Source organism: Mobula birostris, chromosome 21 (assembly GCF_030028105.1).
Source record: "Mobula birostris isolate sMobBir1 chromosome 21, sMobBir1.hap1, whole genome shotgun sequence".
Lineage (NCBI taxonomy): Eukaryota > Metazoa > Chordata > Chondrichthyes > Myliobatiformes > Myliobatidae > Mobula > Mobula birostris.
Window position 1 is genome coordinate 28,279,845 of NC_092390.1, and position 21,051 is coordinate 28,300,895.

Genomic DNA, 21,051 nt, shown 5'->3' on the forward strand with positions numbered 1-21,051 from the left:
TCCAAGACATCTTCAAGGAGCAGTGCCTTATGAAGGCTGCGTCCATTATTAAGGACCCTCATCACCCAGGGCATACCCTCTTCTCATTGTTACCATCAGAAAGGAGGTACAGAAGCCTGAAAACACACTCTTAGTGATTCAGGAACAGCTTCTCCCCTCTGCCATCTGATTCCTAAATGGACATTGAACCCATGAACACTACCTCACTTTCTTTATTATTTCTGTTTTTGCATTACTTTTAATTTAATAGACACATATTATATATACTTATTGCAATTTATTTATTTATTTTTTCTTTATATTTATCATGTATTGCATTGTACTACTGCCACTAAGTTAACACATTTCACGACATATGGTGACATTAGACCAGATTCTGATTGTGATTCTTCGTAATGTGAGAGGAAATCAGAGAACTTGGAGGAAACCCACATGGTCACGGGGAGAATGTACAATCTCCTTACAGATAGCGGTGGGAATTGAACCTGGACTCTGGCGCTGTAAAGCACTATGCTAACCGCAATGTTACATTGCTACATTGGAAATTAGGGTAATCGTTAGAGAGGATGTAGCAGGGTTATTGGTAGTGTTATTTTAGCAGTATCTCTGAGAATTATTTGAAATCAGTGATGCTAATAAATATTAATCAAAATTAGATAAATATTAATCAAGTAATGAGATAAAACATAATTCTTCAATAAAGACGTTAGATCCACTTGAGAGGGGTAGAATGGTTTAATATCTCACCTGAACATTACAGCAGTTCCTGAGTACTGCATGAATATTGGTCTGAATTTTGTCTCAAACCAGTATGCTGACTCGGAACTGAGTGTTCTACCAACTAGGCCAAAGTTGGCAATCATACTGTAGTGTATATCTTTTATCCTCTGCAAAGTCCAAATACTACAAAGAACCTCAAGCTTTGCCGTTATGTCATTATGGCAAAGACCAGTTGGGAGCACTCTCTTCTGAGCTAGCACTCAAGTTAAGATTTTGTTCCAAGAACTTGAACACAAAACCTAGATCACTGCTTCACTTTTTGGCAGTACTAAATTCTGGATGAGACATTCAAACTGAAACTCTGCTTTAAGAGTTTCTCTGTTTTCTGTTCTTTTATGTGGATGTAAATAACCTTAAAGCCCCTTTCAAAAACTCTCCATTGGAAATATCCACTGTTCATTTTCCTCCATAGATGTATTCTGGTCTGGTGCAGCAGTTTGAATGTTCGGGAATTTAAGAAGCTGCAGAGATTAGTGGATTTAAAAAGGCAACATCTATGCTCAATGATCCCATCAATTTAGCCTATACCATCTTCTCACAGCTACCATCAGACAAGAGACACAGAACCTTAAATTACCACTCCACCAGCTTCAAGAACATCTAGTTCAACCATTCATTTCTTGAAACAGTCTGCACAGTGCTAATCACTACTTCAGTAAAGCAACACTACAATGACTTTGACCACTTTACATAACTGTGGATGATTTTCTTTGTTCCAGTTGTGTTCTTCTTTGTAAAAAATTGTGCTGTGCAAAATTTATATTTAGCTTATGTGTTTCTCGTGAGTATTGTGTATGCGATGCTTATATGCCTGTAATGCTGCTCCAAGTGAGTTTTTCATTGCACCTGCAGAGACATGTACTTGAGCATAATGACAATAAACTCGACTTTTTCTTCTGCCTGACATGCTGATATCCTCCAGCATCCCGTGTTGCTAGGAAAATTATTCAATGATTAATTATTCCCAGGTTCCTAGCGCGTGTTTATTCCTCAGTCAAACCTAATAGAAAAGAGAATTCGTGCATTGCTGTCTGCAGGGAATGGCCGCGGCATGTCCTAAAACAGAAATCACTTCATTGGCTGTCAGCATGTGGAGGGCAGGACCTGTAGAGAAGCACGTGGGAGGGGGAGGGGGCGGGTGCTCGTCGTTTGCCGTCACGAAGCAGCCAGCTGCATCTCCTCATGACGTCAGCAGCCGGCCAGCCCCTGGATTGGGACACGTGACGCCGACTGGGTTTGTTACTTTGTTGCTGATCTCGAGTGGCGGGTGAAGATCGCATTCGGCCGAGTGATGGGGAGTAATACCACGCTGAAAGGTAACGGCAGGGGAGGCCCGCTCTCTTTTTATTTTACTGCATGCAAGCAGACACTCGCTTGAGCCGGATCCTATGTGGTCTGCAAAGCAGCTAGGAATCGCCCTGTTTCAGGCAGATCCGCCGCCCTCCCGTTTCGGCAGCGTGAAATCCTGATACGCTTCTGCTGCACGGCTCGGGAAGGACATCTGAAGGAGTCCTTTGATTGATTAGTGTGCGTCGGTCCGCACTGGTCGCTGGCCTTGGCGGCTGCTGTGACACAGCACTTGCATTTAGGTTGATCATGTAGTAGTGTCAGTAGAAAGGTCAATGTCACGAAGCTGCTGAGGAATGCCAGAACAATGTCAAGTGCTCTGGCTGCAGACCCTGCAGTTCCAGAACTGATTTAAATCGTCTTTCGAGCGGCACTCAACAGCTTATTGCAAGCTGTTTGCCTCTGAAGTTACATAACGACGCTGACCTTGCGGTCAAAGGTCACATTGCCTGAAACGAACGACCTCTCGTTCTCCTCACAGACGTACCTGGTGGACTTCGCACTGTGTACTTGCTACACAGTGCAGTAACGGTTTAGGCCAGCGTGGTTAAAGTCTGCTGGTTTTGTTGAACGATTGCGTATATGTTCAAAGTGCCTTAAAGCTGTTAATTTGCTCTCGGCTTCGCGTAGCCTGTGTTGTAATGAGACTATTTATCAGCTTCTTTTTTACCGTTTATTTTGTGTCGCGCTAAGCTCGTATCCGCATAGTTCGACTCCATTTTATTCGCCTTGGTTCAGTCCCTTCCCACCTGCATCCGTGACACTTCACATGCTCTCGATATCCTCAGTAACCTTCAATTCCCTGGCGCTGATCGCCTCATTTTCGCCATGGATATCCAGACCCTATACACTTCTACCGCCCCCCCCCCCCCCATCAAGAAGGCCTTAAAAGCTCTCGGCTTCTTCCTTGACAACAGACTGCAGAAGTTCCCCTCTCGCATTGACCCCAGCTAAGCCTGCCTTTTCGTTGGCTGCGTGGAACAGACCGCGTTTCAAGCCTTCCTTGGTAATGCTTTCTGCACTATATTGATGTCTGCATTGCTGCTGCTTCATTCGCCCAGTTTCATCAACTTTGCTTCCAACTTCCTCCTTGCCATTTAATTCCCACGGTATATTCCTGACTCCTCTCTCCCGTTTCTGATCTCTCTGTCTCCATCCCAGGAGACAAACTATCTGCCAATATCTTTTATAAACATACTGATTCCCACCGCTATCTTAACTAGACTGCTTCCTACCCTGTCTGCTGTAAAAATGCTATTCCATTTTCTCGGTTCCTTTGCCTCTGCTGCATCTGTTCCCAGGAAGAAGGTTTCCTTTCCAGGATATCACAGATGTCCTCCCTCAGAGAATGGGATTTCCTTTCCTGCACCACAGGTGCTGCCATCACCTGCATCTCCATCATTTTCAGGTCATCCAAGCTTGCCCATCTTCCCACCCACCTTAACAGTCCTTCTCTTGTCCTCGCCTACCACCCCATGAGCCTCTGTATCCAACACATTATTCTCCACAACTTCCGCCATTTTCAACAGGACCAACCACCAAACACATCTTTACCTCCCTTGCCCTCCCCCCCCCACCACCACTCTGCTTTCTGCAGGGATCACTCCCTCCGTGATTCCACTCATCCCTCCCTGTTAATTTCCCTCCTGGCACTTACCCCTGCGAGCAGAAGAAGTGCTGCATCTACCTATTCACCTCCTCCATTCAGAGCCCCCAGGTCCTTCCAGATCAGGCAGTATTTTATCTGCAAATCTATTGGGGTCTTCTACTGTATCCGGTGCTCCTCTATATTAGTGAGACGTGATGTAGATTGGGAACCATTTTGTCGACAGGTCTGTTCCATCTGCAAAAAAGCAGGGTTTCCTGGTGGCCAACTATTTTAATTCCTATTTTTTTTTCCAAAAATACTTTATTCAGAAATGTTACAAAATAAAAATAATTACATACAGAAAAAGAAAACCATTCGTTGACTGTGAGTCCTTATTCAATACAGTTATTAACAATAAAATTTTGCGTTGACTCTGTTCATTTACAAATGAAAGATGTTTACAGTAAATCATGCGTTTACTCTCAACTCTTGGTCAAGTGTTAAGACTTATTAACAATCAAAATTTTCAACAATAAAGGCAGGCAATGGCTCTAATACTTTCCCAAATTAACAATTCCACCCACTCCTTGGGCACCATGTTGATTATCTGTCCACACCGCTGATGAGGGTAGGTCTCCTCCCCACCCAACCTCTCCCCCTCCTACGGGTGATGAACGTTAAACTGTGGTCCTTCCCCACCGGGCCTTCGCGGTGGCTGCACCAAGTTTGAGTGCATCCCTCAGAACGTACTCCTGCAGACGAGAGTGTGCCAGTCGGCAGCATTCAGTCACGGACATCTCCGTCAGCTGGCAGACCATTTTCATTATGACATGTCGGTCTGTGGCCTCCTCTTCTGCCAAGCTGAGACCACTCTCATGTTGGAGCAGTGTCACATTATATTCCTTATAGGTTGCCTCCAACCCGATGGTATGAACATCATTTCTTCAACTTCCAGCAATTTTCCCCCCTCTTCCTTCCCTCTTCCCTTTTGATTCCCACTCTGGTTTCTTCTTACCTCTCCTCACTTGCCTATTACCTCTTTATGGTGCCACTCCTCCTTTCTGCCATGGTCCACTCTTCTCTCCAATTGGATTCCTTCTTCTCCAGCCCTTTACCTTTTCCACCTATCACCTCCCAGCATTTCACTTCATCCCCACTCCCATCCACCTGGCTTCACCTATCACCTTCTAGCTTGTCCTTCTTTGCCTTCCCCCTCCTCCTCCTTATTTTGGAAAATTCCCCCTTTTCCAGTCCTGAAGAAAGGTCTTGTTCTAAAACGTTGGCTGTATTTATTTCCATAGACACTGCCTGATCTGTTGAGTTCCTCCAGCGTTTTGTACGTGTTGGTATGGATTTCCAGCTTCTGTAAATCTTCTGTGTTTTCTTTTTCTCCTTTTTCCTATGTAAATTAAGTTTGAATTCCCACATTAGCAGGGCACAATGTGAATTTTCATACTATTGGATTATCTCACATTTGCATAATCTTTCAGCTCCAGATACTTAAAAGTTATTAATTAATTTATGAAATCTCCCCTCTGCAGTATAGTCAAATAATAGGTGGTATATATTGAAATATCTACACAGATTAAATTTGAGTAATATGGACTATTGTATGGAAGTATTCATTTTCATTCATGGTATTAGGTATTATTGTTAGCTGCATTAATGAATGAATTTCTACCTTGTTAATGCTACAATATCGAGCACTCTTTCCCTACATCTTATAACAAAAAAGTAACTCAGTGGATCAATTGTAAGCTCATTTATTTTACTTGCAGCAAGGGAAGACAACCGCACGAGAGCCAGTGATAGCTTTAAGGAAAAAACAGACTGCGTAGTCACTGCTTTGTACACAACTGTTAGCTACTGCACGTCAGTTTAAGGTCAGGGCGCATACTGTTTACCTGCTTCATCAGTGTACCTGGCATTCTTCCAGCAATTGAATCTGCTGGTCTGCAGTTTGTCAAGCACTCGGGGACCATCAGCAAGAACACTAGTAGTAAAGCGCACTGGTACAATACAGGTTTTATTTTCTTACAACCAAAAACGCCATTTTGTTACTACAAGTAAAGTATGTTTCCACATGCCCCATAGTCAATGCTTAGTCAAACCACATGTTTTCTATTCCTGGCCGTATTAATACGGGCTCGATGAGCATTATGTGATACATTAGATCTTATTTTGCTGTAGCCACTGTGCTGCTTACTTCATCCTTGGCTTCACTCTGGCTCCATCCCAGGTTTTCTCCAGCTTTATATTTGCCTTTGCTTCTAAAGATAAAATGGTTTCTGAGCACCCTTTGATCAATAGTAAATGACCTTGGCTTAATAGGTAATAGAAAAATACAGGCCTTCTTTTGTGTGTAGTCTAATCATTCTTCAGTATTAGTTAATCCAGGGGTGTCAGACTACCTGACACCCCTGGATTAATTAATGATGATTTGGGGGGGAAAAAAATATTTTCACGACCATTTATTATGTATCTGTAGGGCAGCTGCTCTCTCCCACCACTGTCTGTGCCGCCTGCTGCGCCGGCAGCTTGTGAGTACTTAGAAAACAATAAGCGGCAGTTAACCACCCGCTGTGCATAAGCACCTACCACCCTGCACTGAAGACCACTAGGGCCCCACTTACATCATCAGACACAGTATAAACACACAGAGTACTCGGGTAAGTAACACCTGTAGCAGGGCTGAGACTGTTTGCTGCTGTAGTTCAAAATGCTTTCCAAGAAAAGAAAAGTTGACATCGAAGGTCAGATAGTCAATGATAATTAGAAAGATCGTTTTTTCTTCTGTGAGGTCAACGGCAAACCTGTGTGTCTGATATGCTCGCAACAAGTGGCTGTGGCAAAAGAGTACAATATCAAACGACACTACGAGACGTCACACGGAGAAAAATATGACAAGTACGCAGGACAACTCAGAACACAAAAGGTAAATGAGCTTGAAGCAGCTCTGAAAAACCAGCAATCAGTGTTCACCAAAAGTCGAGAGACTCATGATGGAGCTGTCAAGGCCAACTATCTTATTGCCAACAAAATAGCTGCTGAGTCGAAGCCATACTCAGAGGGGGAATTCATCAAAGCATGCATGCTGAAGTCGGCTGAGTTGGTGTGCCCTGAGAAGAGACAGGCTTTTGGTAATATCAGCTTGTCAAGAAATACTGTGGCAGAGAGAATCGGGGACCTTGCAGGAGATTTGAACAGTCAACTAAAAGACAAAGTGAAGTCATTCATTTCCTTCTCTATTGCAATTGATGAGAGCACCGACGTGACTGATGTAGCTCAATTGGGAATATTTATTTGTGGTGTTGATGCATCTTTGACCGTCACCGAGGAGTTTGTGGAGATGGTGCCCATGACAAACACCACAATGGCGAACGATGTTTTCTCCAGCCTTGTCGAGGCCTTGGACAGACTGGGAGTTGACTGGAGTCACGCTGTCAGCGTAGTAACAGATGGCGCACCGTCCATGGTCGAGGAAAAGGCGGGTGTTGTTGTGAAACTCAGAGAGAAAGTTCAGACAGGGAATCCAGAACAGGGATTCTGGAATTTTCATTGTATTATACACCAAGAGGCGTTATGTAGCAGGAGCCTGAAAATGGACATTGTCATGGATGTAGTAACCAAAACGGTTAATTTTATTAGAGCCAAAGGACTCAATCACCGGCAATTTGACACTTTTGTCTGAAAGTAATTTTGGACACGGCTTACCCTACCACACTGAAGTCCACTGGTTGAGCAGAGGGGTTGTGCTTAAATGTTTTTTTTAAATTACGTGAGGAAAGTGGACTATTCATGACCAAGAAAGGAAGGCCAGTGGCAGAGTTGGATGACCCAGACTGGCTTCATGATCTTGCATTTTTGGTCGATGTAACAGAGCACTTAAATGTGCTTAATGTTAACATGCAAGGCCACCACAAACTTGTTAGGGAATACTACGACAGCATTCGTGCCTTTCAAATTAAATTAGGCCTGTGGGAGATGCAACTTTCCCGGAGCAACCGAGCTTGTTTCCCCTCTTTGCAGTCTGTGCGTGTCACTCATGGGAATAACAACAACATGGACAGGTACAAGGACAAAATATCACAGCTGAAAAGTGAATTTCAGAATCGTTTCCAAGTCTTCACTCAGCTTGAGAAGGAATTCTCACTATTTTGCTCGCCATTTGCCATCAACGCAGCATCAGATATGCCGGAGGAACTCCAGATGGAACTAATTGAAATTCAGTGTAACTGGGCTTTGAAATATAAATTTGAGACTGTGGGTCTGGACTCCTTCTATCAGTACCTGGGACCAACGTACCCCAAGATGACAGACTTTGCCTCAAAATCCTTTGCATGTTCGGGACAACGTATCTCTGTGAGCAGGCGTTCTCCATAATGACCATTAACAAATCCAGACTGCGCTCGCAGCTGACACACAAACATCTAAATGACATCATGAAAATCACAACTGCCCAGAAACTGGTCCCTGATGTTAACAGGCTGGTTAAAGCCAAGAGATGTCAGGTGTCTGGAAGCAGCAAGTGAAAAATGAGTGACACTGTTCGATGTACTGCGACATGTAAGCAAAATGCATTATGAAATATTGAGTGTCATAATATTGTGATTCATTCATCTTCTGACTATTTTATTGTAAATGTGATCATTTCAATAAAAATTAGAGGCTAACTGTGTTCATTGTCTGAGTTTGATTGCTGGAAGCAGGCTAATAAAAATTAGGTGCAGTTGCGTAGCCTACATGTACAATTTGTTTCATTAGGTCTACATTTGTGTCTGCTAATGTTCGATTTCAAATGGTTTATTAATGGAAAGGTTGTGGCTCCCAAAACAATCTTAGCCAAAATAGCATCGTTTTTTCTCTCTCTCATCACAACTTTCTTGTAGCCTACCACTGTAGGTTAATACCAATCATAAAAATAATGCTTGCTAGGCAATCTTCTTCATAAGAAATGAAATTCGTAAAGTGAAACACTTTGTAGTTATAGCAGAAACTGAGACACATGAGAGCAGGTTGAAAAAAACGAAGGCAATGAAAGCTGTGGGAGTACGCATGCATGCGTTCGCGCGCGCACAACTGATCCGGCCCGCATGAAGTTGCATTTTGCCCAATCTGGCCCGTGATCTAAAATGAGTTTGACACCCCTGAATTAATCATACATTAACTCAAGCTGTCAGTCATCCACATTTTTGCTAAAAGCGTATTACACAGAGATACACTCTCGAAGGTGTGAAGAATCTCCAGTCAGTCAATTTATTTGATTCTCATAATTATTAACAAACAGTACAGTAGGTTTTTATGCCTGATTTATATGTTAACCTTGGCTCAGTATAAGTACTCTTGTCTCAGAGCTTAAGCCTGGATAAACAGGTGGCCCAAGAAATAGATACTGGGAAAATCTGCAATATCCAGGATGTTGCCAGTTTTAGAGAGCTTGTTCTATAAGAAGAGATTGGACAAACTTGGGTTGTTTTACCTGGAATGGCATTGGCAGAAGGGAGACATGATGAAAGTTCATAAGAACTATAATAGGTTGGCTGGTATGTTTATCCCAGTATTGAAATGGATGCACTGAAGGTAAGAGGAGGAGGTTCAAAGGAGATGCCTGGGACAGGGTGTTTGAAATGGAGAATGCTGGGGGTCTGGACTGTGCTGCCGGTGCTGCTGGAGGCTCATACATTGGAAGCATTTAAGAGGCTCTTAAGGCACATGAATATGTAGAGAACACAACGTCGTGGACTACTTGAGGCTAGATTTAAAGATTAGCTTTACTTATCACATGTACATTGAAACGTACAGTGAAATGCATCGTGTTGTGTCAAATCAAAACAGCTGGGGGTAGCCCGCAAGCATCATTAAGTGCCCATGCTAACTGTAACCTGTACGTCTTCGGACTGTGGGAGCAACTTGGAGCACCTGGTGGAGACCGGTGTGGTCACAGGGAGAACATGCAAACAAACAGAGGCGGGAATTGAACTCCGATCACGTACTGCTGTAAAACATTGCACTAACTGCCGTGCGACCATGACACCCAGGTGTCATTATTTTAATTGGTTTGGTATATAATATCGTGGGAAGAAGGGCTTTTCTGTACTCTTCAGTGTTGTATTCCCATTAACTCCTGTGAATACATGGTCCATGATGGCTCAAAGAGAAGGAGGAGCTTACAGGCCTGTCCCACCTGCAGTAGAGTATCTGTGTCTCAAAGTGGCTTCATCGGTCACTCTGGAACCTACAGCATCAGAGTGGAAAGGAGTTGCTCTTGATTTAAACTGGCCAGGTAAGAAGGTGATGAGTGCCATTTCAGTGTGTGTAAAGAGAGCAACTTCGGTTGCAATCTTTTGGATGAGGCATTAATTGTTGAATGGTGCCATAACGACTCAACATCAGCAAAACCAAAGAGCTGATTACTGACTGCAGGAGGAATTGGGCAAATCCTCATTAGGGAGGTTGGAGATAGAGCGGATCGGTAACTTTAAGTTCATTGGCATTACCATAATCAGAGAATCTGTTCTGGGACCAGCACGTAGCTGCCATGTCAAAGAAGGCACAGCAGCGCCTCTACTTTTTTAGAAGTTTGCGCAGATTCGGCATGTTTTCTAAAACTTTGACGAACTTCCATAGATGCACAGTGGAGATTATCTTGACTGGTTGCACCATGGCCTGGTATGGAAACACCAATACTCAGTAGTAGAAAAGTTGACGGAAAGGGGGATACAGCCCAGTCCATCACAGGCAAAGACCTCCCCACCATTGAGCACATTTATAAGGAGCGCTGCTAGAAGAAAGCAGCATCCATCATCAAGTACCTGCATAATCCTGGCCATGCTTTCTTCTCACTACTACCATCAGGAAGGAGGTACAGGAGCCGTAGGTTCCACACCACCAGGTTCAGGAACAGTTATTACCCTGCAACCATCAGGCTGCTGAACTAAAGTGGATAACACTGCAAAGCAAAACCTAACATCATGAATGGCGGTGATGCTTCACTCTCAGACAAGCTCAATGCCTCTTATGCAGGCTTTAAAAGGGAGAATAAAACTACCTGTATGTGAATCCCTGCTGCATCCAGTGTTGTAATGATCTCCGCCTCAGAGGCCGACGTCATCACATCTTTCAAGAGGGTGAACCCTTGCAAGGTGTCAGGTTGGGGCTCAAAGCTTGTGCCACCCAACTGGTGAGAGTATTCAAGGACATCTTTAATCTCTCACTGCTGCAGTTGGAGATTCCCACCTTCAAAAGGGTGACAATCTTGCCAGTGCCCAAGAAGAGCACGGTGAGCAACCTCAATGTCAATCACTCAGTGGCACTCTCATCTATTGTGAGGTGCTTTCAGAGGTTGGTCATGGCTAGAATTAACTCACCTATCTGACTTTGACCATTGGTGCAACAGAGGGTGGTCTGAGCGTCTCAGAATCTACTGATCTTCTGTGATTGTCGCAAACAACAGTCTCTAGAGTTTATAGAGAATGATGCGGGAAAATAAAAAAAAGTCCAGTGAGCGGCAGTTCTGTTAGAGAAAGAAGATGTGGACCACATTCTGTGGGTCGGACTGGTACGAGCTGACAGGATGTCAAATAACCAGGCTTATCGACAGTGGTGTGCAGAAGAGTAGCTCTGAATGCACAACATGTGAAAACCTTGAAGTGGATGTGCTACAGCAGCAGAGGTCGGCAAACATCCACTCCGTGACCACTTTATTTGCTATAGGAGGTACCTAATAAAGTGGCCGCTAAGGGTGAAACATACACATTGTGCAACCTTCAGTGTAAGTAATAGTTTAGGTTTACGTTATGGAAAAAGTTTGACATTATTGTGCTGCTTCCTGCATTGTTTAAAAGTAAATAATTATGTTCACTTTCTGAACTAATGTAGTAAAGTGCCTATTTAGCTTTAACAAAAGATTTTTCTCTGATTTCTTCCCTTGAACAGAATGGGTTGCAGGCATTTCGCTGGCGGTTGGAGCTGCTGCTGTTGGTTATGTGGCGTACAGAACTTTATATGCAAGAGACAAAGGCTGCAAGTCATTGGTTAACCTAGACATCCAGAAGGATACGCCTAAAGTAGTTCATGCATTTGATATTGAAGATCTGGGAGACAAGGCTGTGTATTGTAGATGCTGGCGATCTAAACAAGTAAGAGTGCCACTTCTGTTGCATCACTTTATGTCCTGGAGAGTTGGGAGTGTACGGGGTCACGGGATAAAACTTATGGATCTATGTGGAAAAGAGGGAACGTGTGGGATGGTCTTCCAAAATAGATCTTAGCAGTGAATTGGATAAGTAGCTGAAAGCTTTGAATAGGTTTATGATAAATTCAGACATATATACGTAATACCATAGAATATTGGGACCCATGTGCACCAGAATAACTTTTGTCAATTGTGTACATTCCGATGTTACTATTACCTTGAATGCATGCTTTGTTTTCAGCTTTAATTGTTTTATTTTCAATTTGTAAGGAGGTGGGTCAGCTTTTTGATTCTGAACAAATTGTGTTGTGGGGGGGGAACTATCTTGTTTAAAGTTGGCAAACCACCGCCCCCCCTCCCCAAGAAGTAAAGCACTGTGGTATGCTGTAGGACAGCATGGTACCGACGCAGGGGTGGCATGATGGAGCGCCAGCTGCTGCTTCCCTAGGTTCCATCCCAACCTTGGTGTTGTCTGTGTGGAGTCTGCATGTTCTCCCTGTGGGTATCGCCCAAGTGCTGTTGTTTCCCCTCACATTCCAAACATGTGGTTTTCAGGTCAATTGGCTGGTATATAGCATTGGGGGGGGGGAGGGGTTGTGGGAAGAGAATTGGGCAGGAGTTAATTAGCACTGTTCTGAGAGTCACTCTAGACTCAGTGGGCCCAATGGCCTCTTGTGCTGCAAACCAATATGTTCATTAGTTCAAGTAATTTGCTGTCTCATTCTTTGCCAAGTAGTGCGTTATTGTTTTAACATGAGCAAGTGTTGCTGTTTCTGCAATTGTTTTGATATCTGTCTGAAAATCAAATTTCAGTTAGTGAATAAAGAAGCTTTTTCCTCATCAATGGATCAGGCATCAAAAAATTTGGAGAAACACAAAACATCTTTTCTGCCCATCCAAATTACAGAATGCCAGATTTGCTTAATTAATATCTGCCTGCAAATCAGAGCAAATATGTCCAACACAAAGGAAAAGATGCCAAGCTATTAACACTGACAGGAAGTTGAGTTTCAAGGTCATGTTCCAGGGCTTGCCTTAACTATCAGTGTTCTGAGCTGTGAGTGGCTGCACAAGAAAATTACAGCAGGAGTAGGCTAGTCAGCTCCTCAAGCCTGTCCCACCATTCAGCATGATCAACGATGACTTTGCTGGCTCCAAATTCTCTTCTGTACCAGTTCCACATAACCTTCAGTTCATCTACCTTTTTTTTTTAAATCTTTCTTCACGAATGCATTTAATGATCTGGTCCCCACTACTCTGGGGGTGGGGGGGGGGGGAGGAGAGGAGTGAGTTTCAGAGATTCATGACCCTCTGAGAGGAGAAATTTCCAGAACAAGAAAAATAGGTAATGGAATTGTCTACCGAGTAAGCCAAGGCTTACTTAAATCAGAGACCAAGAAGTGATAGATGAATGTGATGAGTTCATGTTAGGCAATAGTATTTTAAACAACCTCAAGTTGGTGATGGATGACAGTCTCCGTCCAAGGATGTGGCTCAGGCTTAGTTGACTTTTGAGATGGTAGGGATGCTTTTGGAGACAGAGAGGGGAGTTAGATGACAGGTTAGAGTTTAGGGACAAGGATGTGGAAGAGGTAGAGGTCAGGCCTCCACTCTTGTGTTCTGTGTTCAACATCCTGTGATGTTGATGGGTGATGAAGGACATCTGCATTCCAGGCCTCCACTCCTTGCTCAAAGGCCAGCAACCAGGAGCCTCTGGTTTGAGAGGCCTGGAATTCTGGTTCCCTTCATTGGCTAGTTCGGGTTGGGGGTGGGGGGGGGGGAGTTCAATACCGAAGATCAGAGCCTGACAGTCGATCGGTAGTCCGGTAGTTGAAGCCCGATGGAGGAAGGCTGGAGGGCTGTTTGTTTATGTGGGTGGATGGGAGGGAGAAAAGGGCTTGTTTTGCTGTTGTTTTGTTACTGCTTGGGTTTTGTGTTATAATGGTTAGCAGCGAAATATGTGGTGACACTTGCGGGCTGCCCCAGCACATCCCTGAGTTCTTGTTGGTGCTCCTGAAAATGACACATTTCACGGTATGTTTTGAGGTATGTGTGAGAAATAAATCTTAAATCTGAATTGAATATCATGTGAAAGTCAGGCCAACAGTGTATCGGAGTAAGTGGCTCGAGCGGTAAATTAATAATTTGATAAGTATTGATCTGAGAATGGGAGAGAGCGAGGCCACGTAAAAAGGGTGGAAATGGGATGTTTTCCTGTCAGAGGGGATATATGGAGCAAAAGTAACCTTGGATCAAACGTGCTATCAAGGTGTGATCAGTCTTGTTAAGTCCAATGCAGAGGGAGAAAGATTAATTGTTTATAAATGGAAGGTTATGGTACTTGTAGTAATTAGCTCATAAAGGAAACAGAAAGTTGCAGCTTGATTCAGCTATCGTTGTATCCAACATTCTTCATCTTGAAACCACGGGGTGTGGCATTGGTCATCACAGAAGGTCACTGAAAATGATTCTTCATGTTGGAGGTATGAGGAAAAAGCAGAAGATGGTCGTTTGAAACTTCCATCTGATCTGGAATTTTCCAAGTATCCATTAACTTCCTGATAATCATCACTATTAGCCAGCCATTCCTTGTGTTTGTCTTCAGATAAATATTCCTACTTTGATTTACTACAGATTGAGCTTTGACCAGTGACCAATCTGGACATCAGAAGTTTGAGAGGAGGAGATTTCACTCAGGATACTGCTCGAGTAGAAAAAGGCAGCAGCGGATCACGGCAGCGTAAATTGAGCTCTGACCAGTGACGATTGGCATTTGGGAGTGATTAGCAAGAGCAAATTAAAGGAATGCAGGGGCAAGTGCAGCAGCCATCGTCTTAGTGGAAAGAGTCAGGGAGGTCACGCTTTAGCTCTTTGAGGCTTCAGTCAGGGAAAGCGAAAATGAAAGCTCTGGGTCAAATTTTATTTTCCCTTCTCACTTTTATATCTGCTCAGCTAGGACAGTAGGGATGCGAGGCAGGGTAGTTGAATGCTCCTTTTGCAGGATGTGGGAAGGCAGGGAGATCTCCAGTGCCCCTGATAACCACTGAGAAGTGCATCTGGCTGCAGCTTCTAACAATCTCTGTTGAGTTGGAGCTGGAACTGGATAAACTCTGGATATTTCACGAGGCTGAGCAGGTGATAGATAGGACATATAAAGAGGTAGTTACACCCAAGGCGCAGGACACGGGAAACTGGGTGACCGGAAGTAGAAAGAGGTTAAGGAGCCAATGCAGAATACCCTGTGGCCACCCCCCTCAATAACAGGTACTATTTCTGGGAGTGGGTGGCCGACCACACAGGGGAAAGTTACAGTAGTCGGGTCTCTGACACTGAGTCTGTCTCTGCGACTCAGAAGGGAAGGGAAGGGGGGGTTGGGAGAAGAGGTATGCTATGGTGATAGGGGATTCACTTGTTAGGGAGATTTTGTCGGCGAGAACGAGATTCCTGGATACTATGTTGTCTCCCGGGTGCCAGGGTCCTGAATATCTTGGATCAAGTCCTCAGCATTCTTAAATGAATAGCCAGAAGTTGTGATTCATGTAGGTACCAATGACATGGGTAAGATGAGCGACGAGGTTCTGCATAGAGAGTTAGGTGTTAAATGAAAGGGCAGGACCGCCAGGGTTGTGATTTCAGGATTGCTACCCATGCCGTGTTCTAGTGAGGCAAGAACTAGGAAGATTATACAGTTCAACATGTGGCTGAGGAGTTGGTGTAGGAAGGAGGGCATAAGATTTTTGGATCATTGGGCTCTCTTCCAGGGAAGGTGGGACCTGTACAGAAGGGATGGTTTGCACCTGAACAGGAGGGGGACTAATATCCTAGCAGGGAGATTTGTTAATGTTGGACGATGGGGTTTAATCTAGAGTTACAGGGGGATGGGAACCAGAGTGCCAGAGCAATTAGTGGAGAGGTTGTGGAGGCAGATATTGTAAGACCTTAGACAGAGTCAGGAATCAAAAGGATGAACATGGTGCGACTGGTGTCCTGAGCTGCGTGTATTTCAATGCAGGAAGTATCGTAGGAAAGGCAGATGAGCCCAGAGCATGGGTCAAAACCTGGAATGATGTTGTACCCTTAGTGATACCTGGTTGCAGGAGGGGCAGGACTGGCAGCTCGATATTCCAGGGTTTCGTTATTTTGGACCGGGAGCATGAGGGATTAAAGGAGGGATGGCATTACTACTCAGGGAAAATGTCACAGCAGTGCTCAGGACAGATTGGAGAACTCGACTGGTGAGGCTTTATGGGTGGAAGTGAGAAATAAGAAAAGTATGACCATGTTAATGGGGCTATATTATAGACCACCTAACAGTCCTAGAGATTTAAAGGAACAAATCTGTGAAGAAATCGCAGACTGTTGCAAGGAACAAGGTTGTTATTGTAGGTGATTTTAACTTTCCACATATTTACTGGAAATTCCATACTGTAAAAGGACTAGTTGGGATAGAGTTTGTCAAATGTGTTCAGGAACGTTCCCTTTAGTATGTAGAAGTCCCAATGAGAGAGCCTCCAGTACCAGATCTGTTATTAGGGAATGAGACAGGGCAGGTGACAGAGGTTTGTTTAGGGGAACACTTTGCATCCTGTGACCGCAATGTCATTAGTTTCAAATTAAATATACAAAAAGATAGGTCTAGTCTGCCGGTTGAGATTCTAAATTTGAGAAAGGCCAATTTTAATGGTATCAGAAATGATCTGGCAAGTGTGGATTGGGACATACTGTTTTTTGGCAAAGTTGTACTTGGAAAGTGGGAGACTTCAAAAACTAAATTTCAGGAGCACAAAGCTCATATGTGCCTGTCAGAATAAAAGGTAAACACAACAAGTGTGGGGAACCTTAGTCTTCAAGAGATATTGAGGCCCTGGTTAAATTTTTTTAAAAAAGTGCATAGCAGGTGTAGACAGGTAGGAACAAAGGAGGTGCTTGTGGAGTACAAGAAATAGAAGAGAACACTTGAGAAAGAAATCAGGAAGGCTAAAGAAGGCATGAAGTTGCTCTAGCAGACAAAGTGAAGGAAAATCCTAAGGGATTCCACAGATGAAAGCAGAAGGATTGCAAGGGACAAAATTGGTCGTTTTGAAGACCAGAATGGTAATCCATGTGTGGAGCCAAAACAGATGGGGGAGATCTTAAGTGTATTCTTTGCATTTGTATTTACTCGGGAGACAGATACAGAATCAAAAGAAGTGAGGCAAAGTGGCATCAACTTCATGGACCCTGTACAGATTACAGAGGAGGAGGTGTTTGCTACCCTGAGGCAAATCAGGGTGGATAAATCCCGAAGGCCTGACAAGGTGTTCCCTTGGACCTTACATGAGGCAAGTGCAGAAATTACCGGGATCTGAGCAGAGATATTTAAATCATCCTTAGTGACGGGAGAGGTACCAGAGGATTGGAGGATAGCCGAAGTTGTCCAACTTTTTAAGAAAGACTCTTAAGCGTAACCCAGGAAATTTTAGGCCGGTGGGTCTGACATTTGTGGGCAAGTTATTGGAAGGAATCCTAAGGGACCGGACATATAGTAAAATATTTGGATAGACATAGACTGATTAAGGATGGTCAGCATGGTTTCATGTGTTGTAGATCATGTCTAACCAATCTTCTAGAGTTTTTCAAAGAGGTTACTGGGAAAGTGGATGAAGCCAAGGCAATGGATGTTGTCTACATGGATTTTGATAAGGCATTTGACAAGGTCCCGCATGGGAGGCTGGTCAAGAAGGTTCAGTCGTGTGGTATTCAAGATGAGGTAGTAAATTGAATTAGACATTGGCTTTGTGAGAGAAACTAGAGAGCAGGAGTAGAGGATTGCCTCTCTGACTGGAGGCCTATGACTAGTCGTGTTCCATAGGGATTGGTGCTGGGTCCTTTGTTAAATGTCATTTATATAAATGATTTGGATGATAATATGGTTAACTGGAGCAGCAAATCTGCGAATGACACCTAAATTGGGTGTGTCATGGACACTGAGAAAGGCTTGCAGAAGGATCTGTATCAGCTGGAAAAAATGTGCTGAAAAATGGCAGATGGAATTTAATAGAGACAAGTGCAAGGTTTTGCATTTCACGAGGACCAACCAGGGTAGGTCTTAGAGGGTGAGTGGTAAGGCACTGAGGAGTGTGGTAGAGCAAGAGGATCTGGGAATACAGGTACATAATACATTGAACGTGGCGTCGCAGGTAGATAGGTTCGTAAAGAAAGCTTTTAGCACATTGGCCTTCATAAATCAATGTACTGAGTACAGAAGATGTGATATTAGGTTGAATTTGTATTAGACATTGCTGAGGCCCAATTTGGAGTATTGTATGCGGTTTTGGTCACCTACCTACAGGAGAGATGTAAACAGGGTTGAAAGAGTGCAGAGAAAATATACAAGAACGTTGCTGGGTCTGGAGGACCCAAGTAATAAGGAAAGATTGAATAGGTTAGTACTGTATTCTTCAGAACGTAGAAATTCGAGAGGCGACTTGATAGAGGTGTACAAAATTATGAGGGGTATAGATAGGGTAAATGCAAGCAGGCTTTTTTCCACTGAGGCTGGGTGGGACTAAAACCAGAGATCATGGGTTAAGGGTGAAAAGCGAGAAGTTTAAGGGGAATACAAGGGGAAACCTCTTCACTCAGAGGGTCATGAGAGTATAGAATGAGCTGCCAGCACAAGTGGTGCATGTGAGCTCAATTTCAACAAAGTCTGGATAGGTACATGGCTTGTAGGGATATGGAGGGCTCTGTGTTCCCGGTGCAGGCTGATGAGAGTAGGCAATTTAAATGGTTTTGTCATGGACTAGATGGGCTGAAGAGCCTGTACTGTGATGTACTTCTCTGACTTCTTGTTGACCCTTTCATTTATTGATTTTGTTGATGTTTTATTATACTTGTCTCTATTATTTGCCACTCAATGTGTTTATTCCAGCTTTTTATGCACTTTGAATTACTCGCCTTTGTTGATTTCACCTATTATAAATTATTATATTCAAGAATTAAAACTAAGTTAAAGAATTCCTTGAACTTATTTCACTTTTCTCTTACTTTATTTCCATATCTTAATGACATTTGTCATATTTTTTCTTCCAGGAACCTTTGTGTTTTCTCTCACTTAAACTGTCTTATGATTAATTTGTTCATGCATCTAAATTAACAATATCAGTGCATCCAACCTAATGCAGTTAAACCCCCCTCCCATTATCCTGTCACTGTAAACACTTTAAAACAGTTTTATAATGCTATTTACATTGTAAATACATCATGCTGGTATTTATTTATGCACATTTTATTCCATTATCTGTTCTGTAATCTCTAACTTTGTATTATAAGCTTTTATATTTTTATTTAATTCTTTATCCTTTATAATTGTTGAATGTTGTTGCTTTTTGTTGCAGGCCACGTCCTAACAACACACTGCAGTAAATTCCTAATACATATATGGTCAATGTATCCTTGATTGGATCATTGCTTGCCCTGTCAATGCCTGTAGATGTCAAGTATTACTGTCTTCTTGACGTTAAGCCTTTCATTTAAAAAGATACATTTGTCTTCCATTTGAAGGACTAGCCTTCCCTCTCCCAGAAGCAGATTAATTTTCATTCAATTTCTTTAAAGCTAACTGGCACTAGCTCTTTGGAATTTCCAAATCCAAAATTTTGTCTCATCTTTCTTGTTGTGTTGTGTTCCGTTTTTGTACACGTTGTCTGGGTGTCTGCCTTATTAAACAGTAGTGTACAGCAAGATGTGCATCACCTCACAAAACTGTTTCAGGTGAAAATTGCAGTATTTCTGGCTTAACATTAAAATTTGTGTTAATTGTATTTATTAATTCTATGAGCAAATTTTACCATAGACTGAATGAATGTGACCCACTTATAAAGATGCCCTGCAGTATAATACAGTAGTCTTGCAGCTGATAGTTGGAATGCTGACCATTCAGTGAAGACATACAGAGACTACACAGTTTTTTCTCATGATATTCAAATGTAGCTCAACTATCAGAAAAGACAGTGGTCCTAACACCAATCCTCATGAGGTACCAATATTAGTCGTAGTCTGATCACTCGAGTCAAGTGTGATGTTCTAAAGGATTGTCTATTGGTACCTTAATGGAAAACATGACTTGGTTTACCATTGGAATGCTGATGGACCTCGCAGTCCATGACAGATCAAGTAGCTACAAAATGTATGTGTTTCACCTATATAATTAAAAAAATATAGTCATAGTCATACTTTATTGATCCCAGGGGAAATTGGTTTTTGTTACAGTTGCACCATAAATAATAAACAGTAATAGAACCATAAATAGTTAAATAGTAATATGTAAATTATGCCAGTAAATTATATATTGGAAGTGCTTGTGCACCAGTTGCATTATCCTCTTACAACTGTTTTAATGAAGAACTTAGTTATATTTTATGAAAGTAAGGAACTCAGTATATTCCATAGAAAGCTAAAGATATTTCTGTTTTGTATTTCAGTTCCCAATGTGTGATGGTTCTCACACTAAACACAATGAAGAAACAGGAGACAATGTAGGACCTTTGATAATCAAAAGAAGAGAAGTCTGATTCAAGGATGATTTTAAAATTTGTAAATGTGCTTTAATGCACATGTTAATTGCTGCACACCACCCTGCTGGTCTAAAATGAAATAGATGTATACTGTGTGGTGCAGGCTTTAATTTTCCGCACTGTATGACTTTGGAAACACTAATGTTGGGTAACGTCATTGAAGGTGTTCTTTAAAATGTCGGTGTTTGGTAATTCCTTTCTGTGTATGTAAAGTAACATATTGAAGTGATGCAATGTGAAATAAATTTCTTCAGATTGTAGTTTTAAAAAAACTTATTTTGATCAATTTATCAAGATCAAATGAATAAAAGATTAGAAGTTGTTTGAAATCTGACTATTCAAGCTTCAGTCAAATAATATTTTCCCTCAGTTGGATATGAAGATACAAATTCTTTTTCTTCAAGGTTCCAAACTTTTCCATTTACTTTCATTTTAGGGTATGGGGAAGCGTGGGAAAGAAGGGGACTGGAAAAGACTTTGCTGTGCAGCAGGCCTGTTCCAGAAAAAGAAGTTTTCATTCATACAGTGGCCATGAAATTGCTGTCAAGAAGTATTATGAACTGGGGTCACTGCTGCAATGTGGG

General features: G+C 42.7%; 1 protein-coding gene across 1 annotated transcript; it reads left to right on the top strand.

Moving 5' to 3' along the window:
- Positions 1 to 1,979: 1,979 nt before the first annotated feature.
- On the top strand, positions 1,980 to 20,796 carry cisd1 (CDGSH iron sulfur domain 1). Its single transcript, XM_072239230.1, has 3 exons — positions 1,980 to 2,096; positions 11,651 to 11,853; positions 20,375 to 20,796. The coding sequence occupies exons 1-3, from the start codon at positions 2,072 to 2,074 to the stop codon at positions 20,462 to 20,464; spliced, it is 318 nt and encodes a 105-aa protein (XP_072095331.1). The 5' UTR covers positions 1,980 to 2,071; the 3' UTR covers positions 20,465 to 20,796.
- The last annotated feature ends 255 nt before the right edge of the window (positions 20,797 to 21,051 follow it).